Here is a 20,051-nt window from a genome sequence, read left to right as displayed (position 1 = left end):
CTAGAAAGTTCTTAATATATACTGCAAAAAATATAGAAATAAATAAAGAACATGAACACACAGTCTGTTCTGCACACGTTCAGATTTTACTGTTACACAACCTTCTTGGATCTCCTGGGGGGTCAAATTCCCGACACCACAAATGAGAATGAAGTGTTGTGCATCTTATTAACTGCTGTGCTACTTTTCCTAAGCAGACATGAATTAAAGCTGCATATGAATATCTGTGTGTATGCGTGTGTGTGACTGCATCTAGGTGCAGCAAAAACAAAGAGAGAAAGCTTTGCATACCATCAAAAATCTCCAGTTCATCAAACTGTTTCTCACTGTGGAACATCTCTACATAGATATTGATGGTATAACCTAGGAAACGAGAAGTTAATTTAGAATCACATCCAAAAATCTGCAATATATAATGTAATATGTATCACACACGCACATGCCTACACAAATGTAAGCCCATACACTATGCACAAACCATTATGTATATGTTTTATGCATGTAAGTGCAGATGTGCATACATATGCGCACACAGCCTTGGATACTTCACTTTCAGTATTTTACATATACTCACACTCCTATACACAGACACACACATAAATTCACTTTACATACAGTCTATACTATGCACAGGCAGTCTGTCACACTGTACGGCATACAGTCACTCACACAAACTTTACACATACAAACCGCAGTCGAAACGCACACGTTATGCCTCCCCTTGACAAACATTGTACCTGGAAGCATACGTAACAGCCAGGAGCATGTCTGGCTGTTAGGGTAGTTGCTAGGAAACCCAGGGCTTAGTATGACTCCCGATGACGAAGCCCGCTCTTCATTGGCTGGGCACTGGGCTGCAGGGGTGACAGCAAAAAAAGCTCATCAGATTGATCAACACAGTGAAAACTTACAGGTTTCTTTCATTTTTAATTTCTAACAATTTCTCTTTATTGATTTGCATCCTTCCCATCCATCATTTATGTTCACCTGCCCACTGCCCTTATCAGTATCCCGTCACCAGCTGCAAAAAGAGCCCTTCCACCTAACGGAATTCAGCTTTGATTTAACCTGAGAACAAGGGCAGCAGATGTGTAGGGGCCATGCTGGGGCTCAGTCAGAATGTGTGGAATCTGAAAGCCACATATTCCGGTTCTTTGCATTGAAAACTTCATTCAAGTGAGACACTGGAACCCTCTCCCTGTCTTTCTGTTCGGTTGGGATTTCACAGAAAATGAGCTGTACTCTAAGTTGTCTGAGGGAGCACTTTGGTTGCATGTCCACTTATAAGACTGCTTGCTTCTTTTTTCACTTACTTTGTAATGGAAAGGACACTGTTCATTTCGCATGATGGTAAAAGCTTAGCATCTTTTCAACATTCAGCTGTCGTAGGAAAAAAATAATTTTCTGAAAAGAGCAATTCAAATCAGTGTTCATTTATGTCATAGTAATACCAGGAACCACTACTTCCCAAAGTTGATCTATTAATGCTGCTAAAACGCATGCTTAAGTCTTAGGGTCGCTTTAGTGCAAATCAAAAGTCATATGCGCACAACCCACAAGGCTAAGAATGTTTGCCAATTTAAGACTGTGTCAGTATCAACAGGATAAAATAATTTTATGCCTCTCCACTGTTTAAATTGTCATAAAACAAGAGGCTTCTAAAGTCTAATTGTTTTTCAGTTAGTGGTTTCCTACATTTCCCAAAATGACACATGACATCCCACTGAGAATGACGCTGAGCTGATTATATACAGCTGCTTTTTATGTGTTGGTGGAAAGAGCAATAATCACATAGCAATAACACATCTTTCCTTGCGCATGCAAATTTTAAGGCTGTATTTGTTGGAGCAATATGTCACTTCTGATTAGAAATTTCCCTCTAATTCTTCAAATATTTGCTTCAGACTAGTGAAGCAAATAGTAGGATGGATATTATTATGAACATTCAATTATCATTAGGTTAGAAAATAAGTCATGTTTCAGGAGCAGACGCTACTATTATTTCTAATTTTACATATCAGTATCAGCTTACTATTACATGGAGCACCACTCAGTTAGTTTAAACAGCTGTATGATATCTCCTGTGGTTGCAAAGAGAATTCTGTCAAACAAAAAAGGGGGCCTGAAAAGACGTGGGTGTTTACTAGGCAGGGATGATAACAAAAAAGCACCTCAAGCTGCATTATGGAAAGAGCAGGATTGCAGATTTTGGAGATTTTACATGTGAGAATACCACAGCATGTTCAAGTTACTATTTCATCGGCAATGTTTACACATACAGTACATAAATTTCAGTTCTACAAACAAATGTAAAACAAGAGTACACACAGAATAAATTCATTTGAACAGAAAAGGCTTTTACAAAAGTCATGCTGTGGAACACAGACTGTTCAACATTAGAGAAATGCTCCAACTATAAATAAAGGATTCTTAAAGTACAATTTTGCTAACCTTAGGTGTGAGGATATATTTATTGCACTGTGAGGAAAACATTTCAAATAATATAGATAGAATACAGATTCCACTCTGACGAAGCATCAACCAAAAAGCTGGCAGGAATTCAGGGTGTTCTATCTGATTTTACACACTGACATTGTACGTGGTTCAGGATTTGAAATGAGCGATGCCTTACCTTGACATGTTGGTGGCGGGGATTCAAAGAGCAAATGGGAGTTGAGTTTGCACATAAGATCTGCTTTTCCGACCAGTGTGTATCCAGGTAAACAGCGATAATTTATGGTATCACCTAACACAGGGAAAGTATAGAAATCTTAAAAAATTCTTAAGGAATTCTTTAAGAAGGTGTTCATTTTGTAAACAAAGTGCTCCAAAACAGTTAACATATTAGTTGGTTGGTTTTGTTGCTCCATTTTAAAAGCCAGAGGTTGCAATCTCAAAAGGGGCTGAGATATAATACGTTTCAAACTTTGCTCCCAGGAGGGATGCAGAATGCTCATTCTCAGCATGGAGCCTCTATGAGTTTACCATTGTTGCACAGAACAAAAACATTACATTCAGCCTTTCCTTGAGCTTGTTCAAAGCTTGTATAATTGGCTTTTAGACTGATCGACAATAAAACTATTTCTGTCTGGGAGGTACTCCATTCTGCCAGGTTTTGTGGATATACAATTGACACTACATGGTCTTAAATGTTCTGAGGGCTTCTGAGATTTGTACGTATGATTACCCCAAACTACCTCCCTGTGGTCATTACTCTGTCACAGAGAATGGCTTGACTCTTGCTGTGAGCAGGTGTGGGCCTTTTGCTGCTGTGGTGCAGTGCAAGTGGCAATAATTTGACTTTATCCATACACAGTAAATCACAAACCTGGAGTAGTACTATCACCCTCTGGATCACTGTTGTATAGTGTTGATGTATAGCCTGTGTCCCATTAGTAACTATGTATCTGATGATATTTCTCAATATGAAGGTCTGATCTTGACCCTGGAATTAAGCTAATATGCCATTAATGTGTTTTTAAAGGTCAAAAACAAAAATAAAAAAATAACAAATTTTTAAAAATCAACAAATCTTCCAAAAATCAACTATGTTTTCTGAATTCATAAAAAAGTTGACATTTCAAAATGTAAGTTTTCTGCAGAAAAATGATTATATACTTTGCCAGAAGCGGCTAGGCTCTGCATACCACTGACAAATTGATTTTACTGGGGTTTTATGAAATGTCTGCCTTTTTCAAAATTACAGCTCCTGTTGATCTAAAAGGTCACCAAACTTAAGAGTAAGATGCTCTGAGCAAATCACATAATACAGAGCTGAGGGAAAATGGAGAAGTTGACAAGCGATTACTTCTCCAAAAGTTTTTTAAAGGCTTGAGAAAAGATATCTAGTGTTACATTTCAGGACAGTACATTAAGTACAAAGAGCCTGGTCCAAGATGTGTTTAGCCTAGCTCAACACATCAGAAAACAAGACTCTGCAGTCTGACCACAAATAGTTGGGTGCGGTGATTGCACACAGCATTTCAGAAGCCCAAAACTCACAATGAAGTTTCTTTGCACACTTGTGAATAAGACTGAAGTGGCATTTAAATGCATTAGACCCCAGCTTGCTAACTAACAAGGTACATAATCCACTGTAAATACCATTAGGACCATTTTAGAACTATTGGAAAGCTTACATTTTCCCCATTGATGGAGCCAGCTGTTTGCGCTCACTTATGCTAAGCTAAGCCTATCCTATCTGTGTAGTGGGTCCAAAGATATGCAACAGCCATAGATCTCCTCATATGAAATAAGAAAGCTAATGATTCCCCCCCAAAAATGTGCATTTTTTGTTGTTGTTAAAATGTGAGGATTTTTTGAAGCCATGGAAAATGTACAAAATAGAAAAAAAAAGTGAGATTTTCTTATCTCTTTATGACCCAGCAGATTTATCTACCCACAGTGGTTACCACAGGCTGAGAACAAATGCAGTAAGAAAAGACTGCCAGAGTGGTGGTGAGCCAAAGTTGACAGAATGGAAGTTACATTATTGTTTATAACCAAGAGTGATACTGGTCCTGTGTAATTTTACTTCAGTGATTATATATAAAAATATAACATAAGAATGATAAAATATTTGGCGTAACATAATTTTGTTGTGTACATGTGTCTCTCTTTTGTTTCCTTCAGTGTGTCACAGACACAGATGCGATGTGTCTGTGATGGGTCGTTATTTTGTTTGATGGAAATACTTTCATTTTCTGTATTGTCAACCAATATTTTGCTGTATAAAAAAATCATAATTATGAATCGGGATTATTACCCATCTGGAAGTCTTCATCCTCATAGATCACATCTGCATTCTCCACGACAGGGGGAGGAGGGCATTTCTTCAGACGGTAAGCTGGAAAGAGGTGCAATACAGTAAGGTAACTTTTAAATTTTATTTGAAAAAAAAATGCAGTTAAACCTACAGGATTAATGTAATTGAGTAGTTGTAACTCCAGCGTGTGTGTGTGTGCGTGTGTGTGTGTGTTTATGCATGGGCTTTGACATGAGGTTACTTTGTGCCTTAGAATGTCCCAGGTGCCACATACTGTAAATGTTGGCCACTGTTTACTGAACTTGAATCGGGGCTGCAAATGCTGTATGCAGAGCACATACTCATGTCTCTCATATAATAAATCTACATGGTGACCTTGTGCTTGTGAGCTGACATGCTATTATTAACTGTACATTACGAATCTAGGATCTGTCTGGTCTCTGGGCACCATAATTCACCTGCACACAACCTAGTCTGACAGCTGAAAATGCAGGAGACTGGATATTAAGTGTTTCCATGGAAGATAAAAAAAATACAGAATAGAATAATAATCATAATAATTACTATTTTTATTTCAGTATAAAGTGAAGAGAAATTGATGAGCAAATCTCACTGTTAGGGTGGTCTTGTGGGATAAAAGAAACACTACATGATTGAATTCCCAAACCAAAAACACCAAGAGTAACAAGGCGTGAAGCGGCATCCTCTGTCACTGGGGATGTGTGATTTTAACAAAACATGGGGCCCAGTGATAAAAGCTCCACCTTGGAGAGCACACTCTACCGGGGGTTCCTCAGAAAATGTTTCATGTTAAGATAAACACATCACATGAGATTGACCTACACAGGGTTATGAACATGTTTACTCTTAGAAATAATGAGTAGTAGTGCAGAAGCAGAGACAGCAAAGGACTCGAGTGAAAGAAGAGAAGTGGCCATGCTCTAGCATCTCTCCCGTTTTTACTGTAGAAAGACCATTGACCGCATGAAAATACTGTATGAGGGCACCAACACTACATGTGAATGTGTGTGTGTGTGTGTGTGAGAGAGAGAAAGAGAGTGCGTGTATCAGTATGTACCATGGAAGTTGAGAATGAAGAACCCTCCAGTTGAAAAGTCAGAGTGAAAGCGGATCAGGACCTTTGGGCTGGTACTGTAGGCTGATTCTAACGCTGTGTTGCCACTGAAGACTCCCAGCTGAGGGCTGGATGTATCTGGGCCGTCCCTAAATAAGGGGGAAAACAAGAGAGACAACAAAGACAACTGATGATGCTTAAACTGAAAGAAGCTACACTATTGCAGCAGGGGGATGGCGACTGAGCATTCCAGAAACATGATAGATAGCAGAAATATATGAGGTAACTATGCATATGATATACAATGAACTCTTTCTCTGATTTACTTTTACATTGCAAATCAGATTCTTTATATGGCAAGCATAGGGCTTTCACTAACAAGATTAAAAGATGCATTGGTGACATTTTTTTCAATACGTGCAGTGAAATGGGGGGGGGGGGGGGGGGGGTCGACATAACCTAGAAGATATTTTAAAATACCAATGTTCAATAATAAGCTGGACAAAATAAAAAAAAACACAAACGTAGATGGGGTAACGCTTCAAAGATTAAAAAACAACCTAAATATATTTAATATAAGAATTCTAAACTAAGTATATAATTATAATAACAATTTAAGAATAAGTACAAGAAGTATAATTTTATTTTACAAGAATCATAATATTTTGGAGCCTCGGTAACTTGAGGATCCATCCTGCTTTGTATCTGCCCATGTTCAACCTCCATTAGTGGGGTTTGCAACAGTTTTTATTTGACTTCTAGATTTTTCGCACTGCTTTACCTGTAAAAGCTGACTGACACCTCACCCCAAAATGTATTTTATTATAAATCTTCAATTATCTCCAAAATTGCCTCTGTAGATTTCTTATAATGGAAATCTGTAATAGCAATGAAAAACTTAAATGACTGCATTCAGGTGTGATTTGATTTTCAAAGTCACATTAAATTGAACAAACTGTTGACTGGTGACTAACATTTACCATTTGTTGGTACATGCAGCTCTATCTGCAGCTCTAAAGGAAGGTCAGGGGTTGAAATCACTATGAACTTTTTATGAATTGCTAGCTGTGGATTTGCTTTCACTGACTGGACTTAATTGCAGGGTGGAAGAGAAACCAAAGCAGCCTTTGTTAATAAAATAAAACAGTCATCTGGTAAACCCACATGTCTGTTCATTGAAAGGGTAGCAAAAATATTTTACTTTTTTCCTTTCTTTGCTTTTTTCACCTATTTCAAACAAGTTCATTGAACAAAACCCATGGATTAAAGGCTTAACTCCACTCATTAAATATTGAATGTTGTTGAAAGGTTACATTTTCTAAAGTTCCTAAATGCCCAGTTTTAGGTTTTTAATGAACATGCCATTGGATTAAACAAGAGTTCTAAAATTTTAATTCATGAAGAGTGCCTAGGATCTCTTGGCTCCTCAATAATTCAAGGTTTTCTGAAGGTGTTAGAGCTCATTTGGTGAATCAAAATGTGCTATTTGGGTCATTTAAATCAAAACTGAGTTAGAATTTAGAAACCTGTATAGCAATATTTTTCTCAGCCCAGAAAACCATGTAGAATATATATATTTGAATGGCTGTATTTATAATTTGAATTTATTTCTGGAAAGTGCCAAACTTCCACAGCAGCACTGAGAAAACTGAGTTGCTTAGTGACCTTTTCCTCAGTGAAGTAAGAATGTGCTCCAATGAAAGCCATTAAATGAAGTCACTACCTTCAAGCCTTAAGCTGTTAGCTTGTGAGCAAAAAAGCTGCCAGTGTGAATCTCAACATCCGCTGAAACAACATGGTTAGGAAGAGGGAATGAGATATTCTCCCTCACATTTTAAGTAAGCTTTACCTCTGGAAATAAAGAAGATTTAGCACTTATTTATCTACTCTGTCTACTACAGGTGATTGACACAAGCGCAGCGCAGTTGAGAATATGGTGGGATTGGGAGGAATATATTAACAGATTCATAGGGGCTGACAACATTCACTACCCAATAAAGTCACTTTACAGTACAAGCAGAGCACTCTTTGCCACAACACTCTCAGAATCTTATGATGGAGACAACAGTGGATCCAGCACAAAACCCTCTTCAGAAGTAAACTGATGTCTTTATGTTGGAGACGCAGAATTACCATGTGAAAGAGTTAGAAATTACAGTACATTGATAGAACAACAATACTGTGGTATGAGAACAGATATTTCCAAGACTGTGTTTATTAAAATATCGCTTTGTATCTTAAACATTATCTCTTCTTGTTCTGAAAGGCTGCATTACAGTTGAGTGCTGCAATTTTCTGAGCTTTTATGACAGTTTTTTCTTGCTGAATGAAATAAACCATGAATTTCCCAATAAACTGTCCATCACTTCCACATTGACTTTTTTTTTTTTTTCAAAAATCCAGCACAAAGATAGATTCATTATTGTATTAAAGCACTAATGGTACACAAAATATTTTCTTTGTCGAATAATATATAAAAAAAATACTGCTTTCGATTTGATACCGCTTTTGATTTTTTGCTTTTCACTCAGTCAGTGATTTCAGTCAGTATACCGCCTTATAAACTACTGTGCTGCTCTGGTGTTAGATCCGTCGCCCGCTGTTAGAAATGGTTCAGTGATATTAGGCAACGAGCCAAACACAACTGGTGGCAGACCACAGAGACGGTAATGGCTTCTGTCCCTGACATCTGGATGCAGCTGCCGTCACATGAACCTCAGGGGTATACCAGGCAGAAACCAGTAGACACACATCAATGAGATGTGGAATATACGGGATATAGTAAAGCACAAGGCAAAAGAGATCCTTCGCAAGTCTGATTAATGAGAAACCAGAACAGAGGGAGGCTGGTAAGGAGGGAAATTATCATAACCACTAAGAGCAGAGTAGAATAAATGATCAGAGGAGTGAAAATCTTGGCTCGTCAGATCATAAAAACTACCTCATTCACTTGTTTGAATGTGACTGGTGATTGTAAGAGTCAGCTGTTTCTGATGGCTTTTCAGAAATTCAATGCTCAGTCTGAACTAAAGCACTGCCCCATTAAAGTATTATTCTATACATCACCTTGTGCTCATTGCTCAGTATTTATAGTAAACACTGAACACCTTTTATATATATAGTAACAGTAAAAATCCTTGGTTCATAGGTTTCCACTTGAAATTGCTTTGGTCTGTTTATTCAGATGCAGTAGGATTAATTTCTGGATCACACTCTTAAAGTTAACTATTAAAAGTTTCATATTGCAGTAAACTGAAATAAAGCTCCCAATCAATTTATAATTAACCCAGCAGTTCACATGGGGGATAGTGTGTGTTTTCCCACTCACTGTCCAAGTGAATTCAAAAATCCAAACAGTCAAAAGCCCACTTCATGACAAAAGCAGTGGCCCCAGTCTTATGCTCTTATGAGTTCAATTAGATAATGTCAGTTATTCTGTTTTATTAACAGTTCGCTGCTGATGCATATAATTAAGGTATTCCAAATACAAACGCCATCATAAAAAAAGTATCAGAAGGCCTGTGTTCATCATCTAAATAGGATGTAGGCCATTAATTCACTGAAAAATCCATTGTACCTCTCACAGTGCTCCAACCTTCCACATGAAAGGCACATTTGTTTCTGTCTGAGCAAGTTAAAAGGACCCAAAGACTCACCAAAAAGCACTGCCTCATACCACAAGGATGTAAGATAGAGCATAAGATCTGTTGAAGCACAGATGAGCAACGAGCACATCTCTGTCAAAAAGAAGTCACTGATGCACTAACCTTTGATCTGACTGACAACAACTAGAAGGCAATTATGGAAGTACCACCTGTGCTGAAATCACTGTGATGCACATCCACAGTATAACTGTGGGTAGTACAAAATATTTTATAACAAATATTAAGAATTATTTTACAAGGGGATGTTTGAAGGGTGGATGTTAATGCCAGTAAAATCTACAGCATTGAAATCATTAATATATATTTTTTTACATATTAGATAACTTAAATAAATTAAATCTAAATACTGTCTCTTTAATGATTATTCAAACTTTGAAAACACAGAGTACTGCTGTAGCTATCAGTTCTATACTATTTACTTGACTGTAATGCTGGTGCAATAGACCTTTGGATTATTCACTCTAAATCCGTCGAAGGCCCTGGAAGGTAGATGGTATCCCACTGGGTCTGTGAAAAGGACTCCTCTCTTCAGAGTCAGCCCCCAGTCACTTCCTAATATATTCATGTGTTGGAGATATAGCTACATTGAGTGGCACAACAGTCCATTTTGTGTGCACTAATCTCACATTACAGATTTCTTTTGGCGCCCAACAATCTATAAATGTGATTTTATAATTTTGTTCACCATGAAATGTGCCAAAAACACATAAATCACAGAAATCAATTTGCAACTGCAAAATAACTTTAATGCCATGCCTCTCCATAGCTATATCCTGGACTCTGGTAGCTGGTGAGATTGAAAGCGAGTAGTCACCGACTGTGAATGTATTACTTTCCCACTGCCTGCATTTCAACTGCTCGCTCCCTAGAGCTTGACTCTTGAGCCTGAACATTAAAGGCTGACCTCACACAATCACCAAATATTACTTACTAAACCAAACTTGCACCAAATGGTGACACGGCCCAAACACCGATCTTAATTTTCTTCCTAATAAATTCACTGTTCGATATTGTTTTGTCGGCAAACATGTAGCAAACTGAAACTATTAAGTGAGAAATTTCTCTTGGACTGACCCAAACTTGTCAGATCCAGCCGAGTCCCCGTTGGATTTGTGAACCCAGCTCTACCACTCCTTTCATTACATTTCCCACTCCCCACTGAATCTCATCATTGCTGCCAGAGTTCCAGAGCCCTCTCCAGGTCTGCGTATGGCCATGGTACTGAGTTAGATTGAATTGGTCAGTGGTCCCATTGTAAATGCATTACTCTCACACTCCCTGTATTACAATTTTACCTCCACAATGAATCCCATTATTACTGCAGGAGAGTCTGTGTAAGCATAGCACAGAGTATATATGTGTGCGTGCATCAGGGGTCTATGGAGCTGTGATCGCTGTATATCAACCACGCCATACACATATTTGAATGGGTTTGTGTGTATCTCCCTGTATGATGGAGTCAAAACAATTGACAGATATTGATATATACCTTTGCACAGTCAAGACCGTGTTCGCATGAAGTACAAGATATAATGAATAAAAATGTAATCAATACCATGGGTGTCTGTTTGAGAGAGGCTGCATGTGGGTGTGAGAGGGACAGACAAAGATGAATAAAAATAAAAGTTGATCTTCTTATTAGTGTGCAGAGGGAAAACAGGGTACAAGTGCATTCAGGACCTACCTGTCAGTGATGCAATCCTTTCCAGAATGAAGGGCAGCACTGAAAAGAAGCTTATGCATTTGAGTGGATGTGTGTGTGTGCATGGACATTAAGGTGTGAGCGTATACAGACTTACCAGACAGCAATGTAATCAGTGACAGGTTCCGTCTGCAATAAAGTAAAGTTGATATAAACTCCATGTCCGTGGGGAACAGAGATGAGCCAGATACAATCTTGGGAGTTTGGGTATTCATTGGGGTACTGAGGTGAATAGATGGTCCCATTTTCGGCTGTGACATTATAGCCGCAGGGAGCTGTAAAAAGCAGAGTTTTAAAAATTATCTATTTGCAAATTTGTCACTTTCTTCTAACGTGCTAGACCTGGAAGGATCAGGAGACAAGAATAACTGCTGAACTGTAGACAGTAACAAACATCATGATTAGCAGTAGCAGAAGTAAAGGCAACAGCAGTAGTAGTAGTGGCGATAGTAGTGAGAGCAATGATGTTTTTTGTACTGATGTATACAGTAAATGATCCAAGTGATACAGGAATATTTGCTTTTTCTACACATTTGCCTACAGTGCTGGCTTGTTATACAGGTGAAAGGTGAAATTCAGTTTATTCAAATGTAATCAGGATAATCATATTTCTAAATGTCTAGATTAAATGAGGGATGTTAAGGTAAAAATGTTGTAATAACAAAACATTTTTTATTGCATTTTAATTTAGATTATTGCATAAACTTCTAACCACAAGGCGTGAACATTTTGCAAAATATCATTAAAAAACCATTGGTTGTTCTTACCCTCACAGCGTGGAAATGGGTGGTTCCACTTCCGGTTGGTCCCGTGCAGGCATGTTAGTACTGGGTGTCCGATCAAAACATAACCAGGGTAGCACTGAAAGGTTACTGATTGGCCAGCACTGTAGTCATTGTTGATGATGTCACCATTGGGGAAAGGATAGGGGTCCTGGCAGTTTTGCAGTTGATAGGCTAAAGAGAAGGATAGTGGAGAAATGATTTTGGGAGGAACAAATATACAATTACATTGTATTTATTAATCTGAGAATAACTGTATGTAGCTTGCCAAAGAGCCACTTATGTTATTTTCAAAATTGACTAACAATGTGACTAAAGAATGACAAAGTCAATTCTTTGTATTCAAACCATTTTCCCCATCTACAGCTAATGGACTTAAATGAGGCAAAAAAAAAAAAATCTATGACCAACAGAGGTTACCAGAAGTAAGTGCAGCAACATCAATAGATCTAATCTCCTCCTACACAGTTCCCTGGCACATGTATGCATGGCATGACAACACTTGCTTGAGGAAATGTCAGTATCACAGGTCTATTTAGAGCATGTCTCACTCTGCATGAGTCTCATGGCAAGCCAAGGCACTCCATTAAATGTGACACTGACAGAGAGCAGTGGTAGCTGACATTAGAATACCAGTTGCTACAAAAGGCTAGAGAGAAGGACAGCACCTCAGAGCACAAGAACAAGCACTCAGCACCAGGTCAATACACACAGGGTCTGCTGCACTCGACAGGCCACGAGGTGCAGATTCTGCCTCAGATACAGTCCACGCTAGTAGTTGCAGGATGTAGGAGGGAACTGCATATAACACAATCAAGACAGGGGATGCGTGCAGGAACACCTGTTTTGCCGCCGACTGTGGGCTACACTATCCCAAGTCCAGATGGAAGACGCCACAATGGATGCTTAAGAAAATCAGGACTAAGATCCTGTGGAACTTTTAGATCCCAACTGATAAATAAATATTGACAACAATAACTGGACAGAGTAGAAATGAAGAAGCAATAGAAAAGCAAGTGGCGACAAATTTAGAGGTCCCATGTGAAAGCAGTATCTAGGGGAAGGAATATGATAGGACACAGAAATAACCAGAGGCAGTAGAGAAAACGCTGTCCAAGTGGTAGTGGGAGTACTTGCAGCCATGAAACTGCAACCAAGGAGGTGTCTCCAACAGACTCCAGGAACAACATTTCAAATCTCTGTGTAGAAGTGCAGTTTTAGGCACTGTAATGTCAGACTGCCAAAAACTAAAACTGGATACAGAGCTCCCTTAAGCTTTTATTAGCGACGTTTGGGTCGAAACTTCAGTGTGTGGGTACATTTCCGTTTCATACTGATTTTTTGGCATCCAGCACTTATCCCACTGAGGTTTTATGGATGCGCACAGACTATCAGCCTTATTGAACCCTAAACCTCAGAGGCCTTGAGTACAGAATCTGAGCTTGTACCTTGGAGTGGTGCAGGGGTGAAAGCATGCACCTGGGTTGGAACACTGCCAACTGTGTTCATTCAAAACAATCGAGGTTAGTATCATGAACCTATGTGTGTATTGTATCCACTTGCCAAAGGTGTTTGGTGTCAGCCTCCACAACAGTGCCAACAATGGGAGTTAGCAGTGACAAGGACTACAGTGTTCAGGGACTTGGCCATTGCTAATTGGCAAAAAAGAGGGGAAATGATTGTGTGCATGTGGATGTGGGTTAGCTTCTATGTTAAGTTCGTAAGCCTTGTTCTAGTTATGCTGGCGTATAGGCCCACAGTACATCTCTTGTGTCTTTGAAGTGTAGCACTCAGGGCTACAAGTAAAGCCTGCTGGACAAGATGGCAGTCTCTCACAGGGGCTTACTAACAATCCATCTCTTTTAATGATGAGAGAAAAGCCATAAGGTTTTTTTTAAGTCTTTAGCATGACTCATGCACAGATCAAAGCTCAAAACCTTATAGCAATACGTTTTTTCATCCTACCCTTCATTTCTTGGAGTTAGGAAAGCTTTGTAATTTGGCCACTAGGTTTGGATGTTAATTTAGTCAGAACATTTGAAGAGAATATTTTTTTCTAAATAATTTTCAAGCAACCAGCTTGTATTCCTTCCCCCAAATATAGAGAAACTAAACAGTAGGCTCAATTTGAATACAGGTCCCTTGAGGGGCCACTTTCAACTGGAAGTGCCTGCAGTAATACCTCAGGGTTTGTGACATTTAGTGTCTGCAGTCATTGCCATAGAAACAAATCTTAGTTAGTGAAAAAAGAATCACACGTGAACTCACCCTGATAGGTCAGTTTGAATCCTGGCCTGTTCTCTGAGTGGTCACTGTAGAAGTGGATGATTGTCAGGTGGGTAGTGCTCAGTAGAGGGGGTGGGATTTGCGAGCCAGTAAACTGTCCAATAAGAGCAGAGCTGTGCTGCGGTCCAGCCCTGACCTCCAAAAAGTCATGGTTGTCTTCAGAGGAGAAGTTTTGGAACTGAATATGGGCTCCTACAATACAAAGACATCATATGACAGATCATATTTAAAGCATAATATCAATATATAAGAATTACAGTGTAGTATTTTTACACCCAACAGAGTCTTTACTTTTATAGACAAACATACAGATAGAAAGACAGACAGCACATCATCAAATATGTACATCAGAAAATATCAGAAATACAATGCACAATTTAAGAAAGGCTGGAGTGTCAAAACTGTGCAAAACTGATCAGTGCAAGGATGGTCAGAACCTGGAGGATGGCGTTGTGGATGAGTTTATTGATCCTGCTGGCATCTCTGGCACAAATGCTGCTCCTCCAGCAGACCACACCACAGCAGATGGCACTTACCACCACAGACGATCTCCAGCATCTTGCTGCATACATTGAAAGATCTAAGTTTCCTCAGAAAGCAGAATCCGTTCATCCCCATCCTGTACACAGCATCAGTGTTGGTCCTCCAGGCCAGTCTGTTCCAGTGGTCACCCAAGTACTTGTAGTGCTCCACAACTCCTACCTCCTTATACATCACGATAATGGGCTTGGTCACAGTTCCTCAGCTCCTCCTAAAGTCGACCACCATCTCCCCGCTGTTGTCCACATTTAGGAACAGACAATTCAATGCTGCTTCACTCCACAAAGTTAGCCACCAGTTTCCTGTACTCTGACTCCTCCCAATATCTAATACACCCCACCGCTGAGTCATCAGAGAACTTCTGCAGGTGGCATGATTCAGAGTAATACTGGAAATCTGAGGTGTACAGAGTGAACAGAGAGACAGGGAAGTCCCCTGTGGTGCTCCTGTGTTACTGACCACCACATCAGACAGGGAGCTCTCCTGCTGAACAAATTGGGGCCTGTCAGATAGATAGTCAGAGATCCAGGAGATAGTAGACCCGCCGACACCCATCCTGAGCGGCTTCTCACACAACAGAAGTGGCTGAATGGTATTGAAAGCCAGTTATATAACACAAAGACAGCCCAAATTTTATAGATCTGAGAATAACTACAAAAAAGTTTACATTTGACATAGCTTTCACAGTGTAAGTACAACATAGTGACATGATGTAAGCATACAGACCTTAAGTCAACATTATTTCACACTTTAATGTTTATTTTTACTAATGTGTTTTTATTTGGTACTTTTTAGAGTTTACATTTTAAAATTTGAGTGTACTGTTATCAATTCTGAAAATAAAAATCCTATCATACCTAAAAACTAACAATAATAACACACAGGAATGGATACAAACCGTGTCCTATTCAAAACATCAGTCAGTGTAGTCATTAAAACTGCACACACCATGTGTCAGCCTCCAAAGAAACATGTGGTAAAGCTTTCAATAAACCATATGTGCTGCAGATTTTGAGCTAAAAAAAGGTCTGTGTTTCCCGACCGCACCAACAGATGGACTGAAAGTGACACATTCTTTTTAGGAATGCTCTTACACCCCATAATACTTACCATATCCAGTTGGCAGGGTGATTTGCCAGGTGCAGTCCAGGTTGCCGGGGTAGTTGCCAGGGAAACCTGGACTAAGGATGACACTGCTCATCTCAGACAACACCCCGCCACAACGAGCTGACAACACAAGCAGAGTAAACACATTGTTAATACAGGCAACTCATGAGCAATGTACAATAGAGATCATCACTTTATGTTCTTTGCTTCAACAGAAAGAAAGTTACGGCCCAGCAGAAAAAGCCAAAAATGAAAGAGACATGAAAGAGGTTTGAGAAAATTCTTTGGGGAACATTTAGTATAGCATATAGTATAAATAAATATAATTGAAATTATTTTAATTTAAAAATATAAGGGACTAATGTTTAAGGTTATGGACTTGACTGCTTATATCTGGGATGGTAATGTCTGATATCCTTGGATTATCGTTAACAGATGCTTAGGGGTCATTAAAACAGGAAAAAAACAAAACAAACAAACAAACAAACAAAAAAACAGTGTCATTAAGTTCACTTATTTGTATATAGTAAGTATAGTAAGTATATGAAACCAATAGTTTGGAGAATGGCTACCATATCTGAAAATTAAAAATCTAGACTTTATGGGGTCTTGGATCATGTGTGCAGAATTTCAGTAAATCCCACAGAACCAATGCTGACAGATATTTATTTGCTTATTTTACAGCACCCTTTTGTGGCACACCCTTCCACTGACAAATTTGTACATGATTTGGTTGATGTCTGTCTTTGACTAAAAAAGGAAACGCTGAACTTGACACATGGTGAAGGGGGCTGCGCCAGGGTTGAGTTCAGTTAGTCATGACGTATCAGGGTCAAGTTTAACTGGAACTGTCTTACTAGACTTGAAACAAGTTTTCACCAAGGACTGAACTATTCAGGCCTTAATACAAATATCAATGTAATAAAGTTTCCTTAACACTATTGCAGAAATTAGGAACCCTTGGCTCTCAGCACAATGTACAAAATTCTGTTTGTACCCAGCAGCTATATTGATTTTATAGATCACTGACCCTATGTCACTGAAGAAGATGCTTACTTCCACAAATCTGATTTCAAGTTGGTAACATTAAATATACCAAACAGGCCATAGTTAAGAACTATATTTTCTCATTCAGTCATTTCTATCTATTATTCTGATTTAGAATTAAAGTAATTAATTATTAAATTAGCATGTTACTGTAAGTGCATACAGTGTCATTTAAACTAAGCTGCCATATACCATCATAGTGCTGTTTCAGCAGCTGACAAGGTCAGTGTCTTAATATAGGGGAAACTGTGCTTTATTAACCTGAATCTAAAGTTTCTAATTTATAGGATGATTTCCATTTTACCTGAGTTTTGACGTGTAACAAAATAATGCTATTTTACAATATTATATAATAAGTATATATATATACTGTATAATAATATTATACTTCACAATATAAGTGCAGCCAAAGAACTCCACACATCGACATGTAATCAATGACTTGAATTAACTGATTTTGATATCACGCTCAAACTGTAAAATAAGAAATAAAATTAATCAAATAGTAGTTTTGTTGTGCAGGTCTAAGTTTTCAATGCCAACTTCACACCTGCAGGGCAAATTCTTTTTCCTCCACTGGATCGATCATTCATTATACAGTTTAGCCAGCTGTTCAGTGTCCTGGTGTGAGTGTGTGTGTTACCTATGCATAGAGGAGGTGGGTAGTTCCATCGACGCACAGTACCAGGCATGCAGGAAATGTGAGAGTGGCCCTGAAAGTGACAATACAGTTGGTTAGGTTGGTGAAGAAGATGGGAATTTTGGTACATTTTCAAGAATAAAGATGTTTTTCTTTTTAATGATAATATTAAAGAAAGAAAGAAAGAAAGAAAGTGAAGAGGAATGTGAAGAGGAATGTGCAATCTATTTCATCTCAGAGCATAACAATAGTTCTGTGGAACATTTAAGTCATTCAAGTAAAAAAAAAAAAAACCTGCTATTTCATTTTATTTCATGCTTACTAACTGTTACAGACAGAACTTTGTGTCTGTACACAAGTTTTATGAAATCTGGTGGTCTTTGAATATCGTTTTCTGGTCAATTAATACCAGCCATAATATGTGAAAACCAGTAGTTTACTATGTACAAACAGTGTGTTAAATGAATTAATATGTTTGTTCATCAGTCGCTTTACGTGTCCAGTACCTGTAATGTGTACCCAGGCTCACAGGTGAATGCCACCACCTCATTGACCATATATCTGTCTCCAGTTTTAATGCCATTGGCTGGGATCATTGGCTCTGGACAGGTGGTGAGACCAACAGCTGCAAACAAACAAAACAAAACAAATGAACTATATAACTACCACTATTTACTTTTGTTTTATCAAAAGTTTTCTCTGTAAACTTTGCTTAGCCTCTGGCTCAAATTGTCTGTCAAGACCACATGATATAATAATGATATGGGCAGGAAAATACAGTAAATGTGACCTGATCTTCACTTCTTTAATTTCTACACCACTAAACCCCAATGGCTGTCTTGACATTTATTAAAAAAAAATCTATCTAACCTATCTAAGTCATTTTATTCTACATTATAATCTGTCAAGTAAAACTTTGCCACTGTCTTTTCCATCCTCCTTCTTCAGTAGTATATGATCTTTCTCTTGACTCGAACACACCATTTACAAAGCACAATCATAGCAAAACACAGCAGTTAACCCAATTTCTGCACTTAACAATTGTTTCCCATAGGAAAATAAAGTCTCTAAGTAAATTAGAGAAAAAGTTTTTCAACACATAAGAGAAAGTATTTAGATGATAACTAATGTGGCAGGTTAATTCACAAATGCTCCCAATGTCTTTTTTCTTATACACAAGAGCTCATTTATGAGTTGATAGGTAGTACAAAAAAAAGTGTGCACATCATCAGCAGTGACAGGAGCCTCTGAAATGTGCTTAAAAATATGTGAAAGTAACATAATGACTTTGGTTATGTATTCCCAAAACAATAAAGGTTAAACACATCCTTAATAAGTTTGACAGCAGTCAGCCCTTTATCAAATAGCATCAGTAGGGGTGTATCTGTGTGTTCATGTGTGAGTGTGTGTGTTTGTGTATGCTCGTGTGTTTCACTTGGAAAATTCCGCAGGAGACTGCCCTAGAGCGGTTACCATGGCAACACAGGGGTGGAAGAGGGGTAGAGAGTGAAAGAAGGGGGGGAGAGAGAGAGAGAGAGAGGGAGAGGATTGAATGTTTGGGTGTGTGGGTGTGTGTGTGTGTCTTGTTGGTTCATTATCTACCTTCCTACAAGCAAAACGATGTGATCCCACTGAGCTCACACCCACACGCGCACACACCCACGCCGACTCATCCAGGTGGCCCACCCCAGTGTATGACATTTTGTGTGCATGAGTGACTGTTACATGAGTGTGCGCTTGCAGAGGGGTATGAGGAGGACTTTTTAGATGGAGAACAGGTGAAAAAACTGCATGGGACTGAAACTTGGAGACACACATATACACGCACTGTGTATTACTAGGCAGAGCATCAGCAGGCTGTCATGACAACTGATCAATGAAACTATTCCATTTGGCTGACCATCTCTCTCTCTCTCTCTCTCTCTCTCTCTCTCTCTCTCTCTCTCTCTCTCTCTCTCTCTCTCTCTCTCTCTCTCTCTCGCTGTGCTAGCAAACTGCTCCCTCTTTTCCGTGGTTATGAGAGAGCAGTGATGCTCTGTAAAATGCTGACAGCTCACAAACCACCCCACTAGGGCCACTAGACTACAACTAGACAGTGTCAGCATTTAAGTCTAACTGACTGGATTTACTATACTTCCTTTTCAGTTTATTTGAGGACAGACAAGGGAGAGAGATGTCTCACTCTGCCCTTCAGAAGAAAGGCCCCCTTAGTGAGCTTAAAATGATGAGAACATCATCACCACAATCGTTCACGTGTCCTCAGCAGATGATTTTTGTCTGCTTATACAAGCCTCAGCATTACCGCAAAACCGACATGGATAATATTTAGTAGCTCAATATTTAAACACTGGGTAATCTTGACGATATGTAGCTAAATCTGGTAGCTGGTAAAAGAACCAAAAACGTGAAGATGACATACTATTCTTAGCTATGACGAATAAT

The 20,051-nt window shown here is 38.8% G+C and overlaps 1 protein-coding gene across 1 annotated transcript in view; it reads right to left on the bottom strand.

Annotated features, from left to right (window-relative positions):
* LOC121182366 (CUB and sushi domain-containing protein 1-like) overlaps positions 1-20,051 on the bottom strand; it is a 282,979-nt gene that overhangs the window by 49,392 nt on the left and 213,536 nt on the right. The window contains exons 39-49 of the mRNA XM_041038832.1: positions 18,116-18,234; positions 17,613-17,682; positions 15,926-16,042; positions 14,258-14,467; positions 11,975-12,163; positions 11,305-11,482; positions 5,844-5,989; positions 4,766-4,846; positions 2,633-2,746; positions 738-854; positions 292-363 (exon numbers count right to left, since the gene is read on the bottom strand). Coding sequence (XP_040894766.1) covers positions 292-363; positions 738-854; positions 2,633-2,746; positions 4,766-4,846; positions 5,844-5,989; positions 11,305-11,482; positions 11,975-12,163; positions 14,258-14,467; positions 15,926-16,042; positions 17,613-17,682; positions 18,116-18,234 — 1,413 coding nt within the window. The remainder of the gene's footprint in view (positions 1-291; positions 364-737; positions 855-2,632; positions 2,747-4,765; positions 4,847-5,843; positions 5,990-11,304; positions 11,483-11,974; positions 12,164-14,257; positions 14,468-15,925; positions 16,043-17,612; positions 17,683-18,115; positions 18,235-20,051) is intronic.

The sequence above is a fragment of the Toxotes jaculatrix genome, chromosome 1, assembly GCF_017976425.1.
Source record: "Toxotes jaculatrix isolate fToxJac2 chromosome 1, fToxJac2.pri, whole genome shotgun sequence".
In the NCBI taxonomy this organism is placed as follows: Eukaryota; Metazoa; Chordata; class Actinopteri; family Toxotidae; genus Toxotes; species Toxotes jaculatrix.
This window is presented reverse-complemented; position numbering and strand designations above follow the sequence as displayed.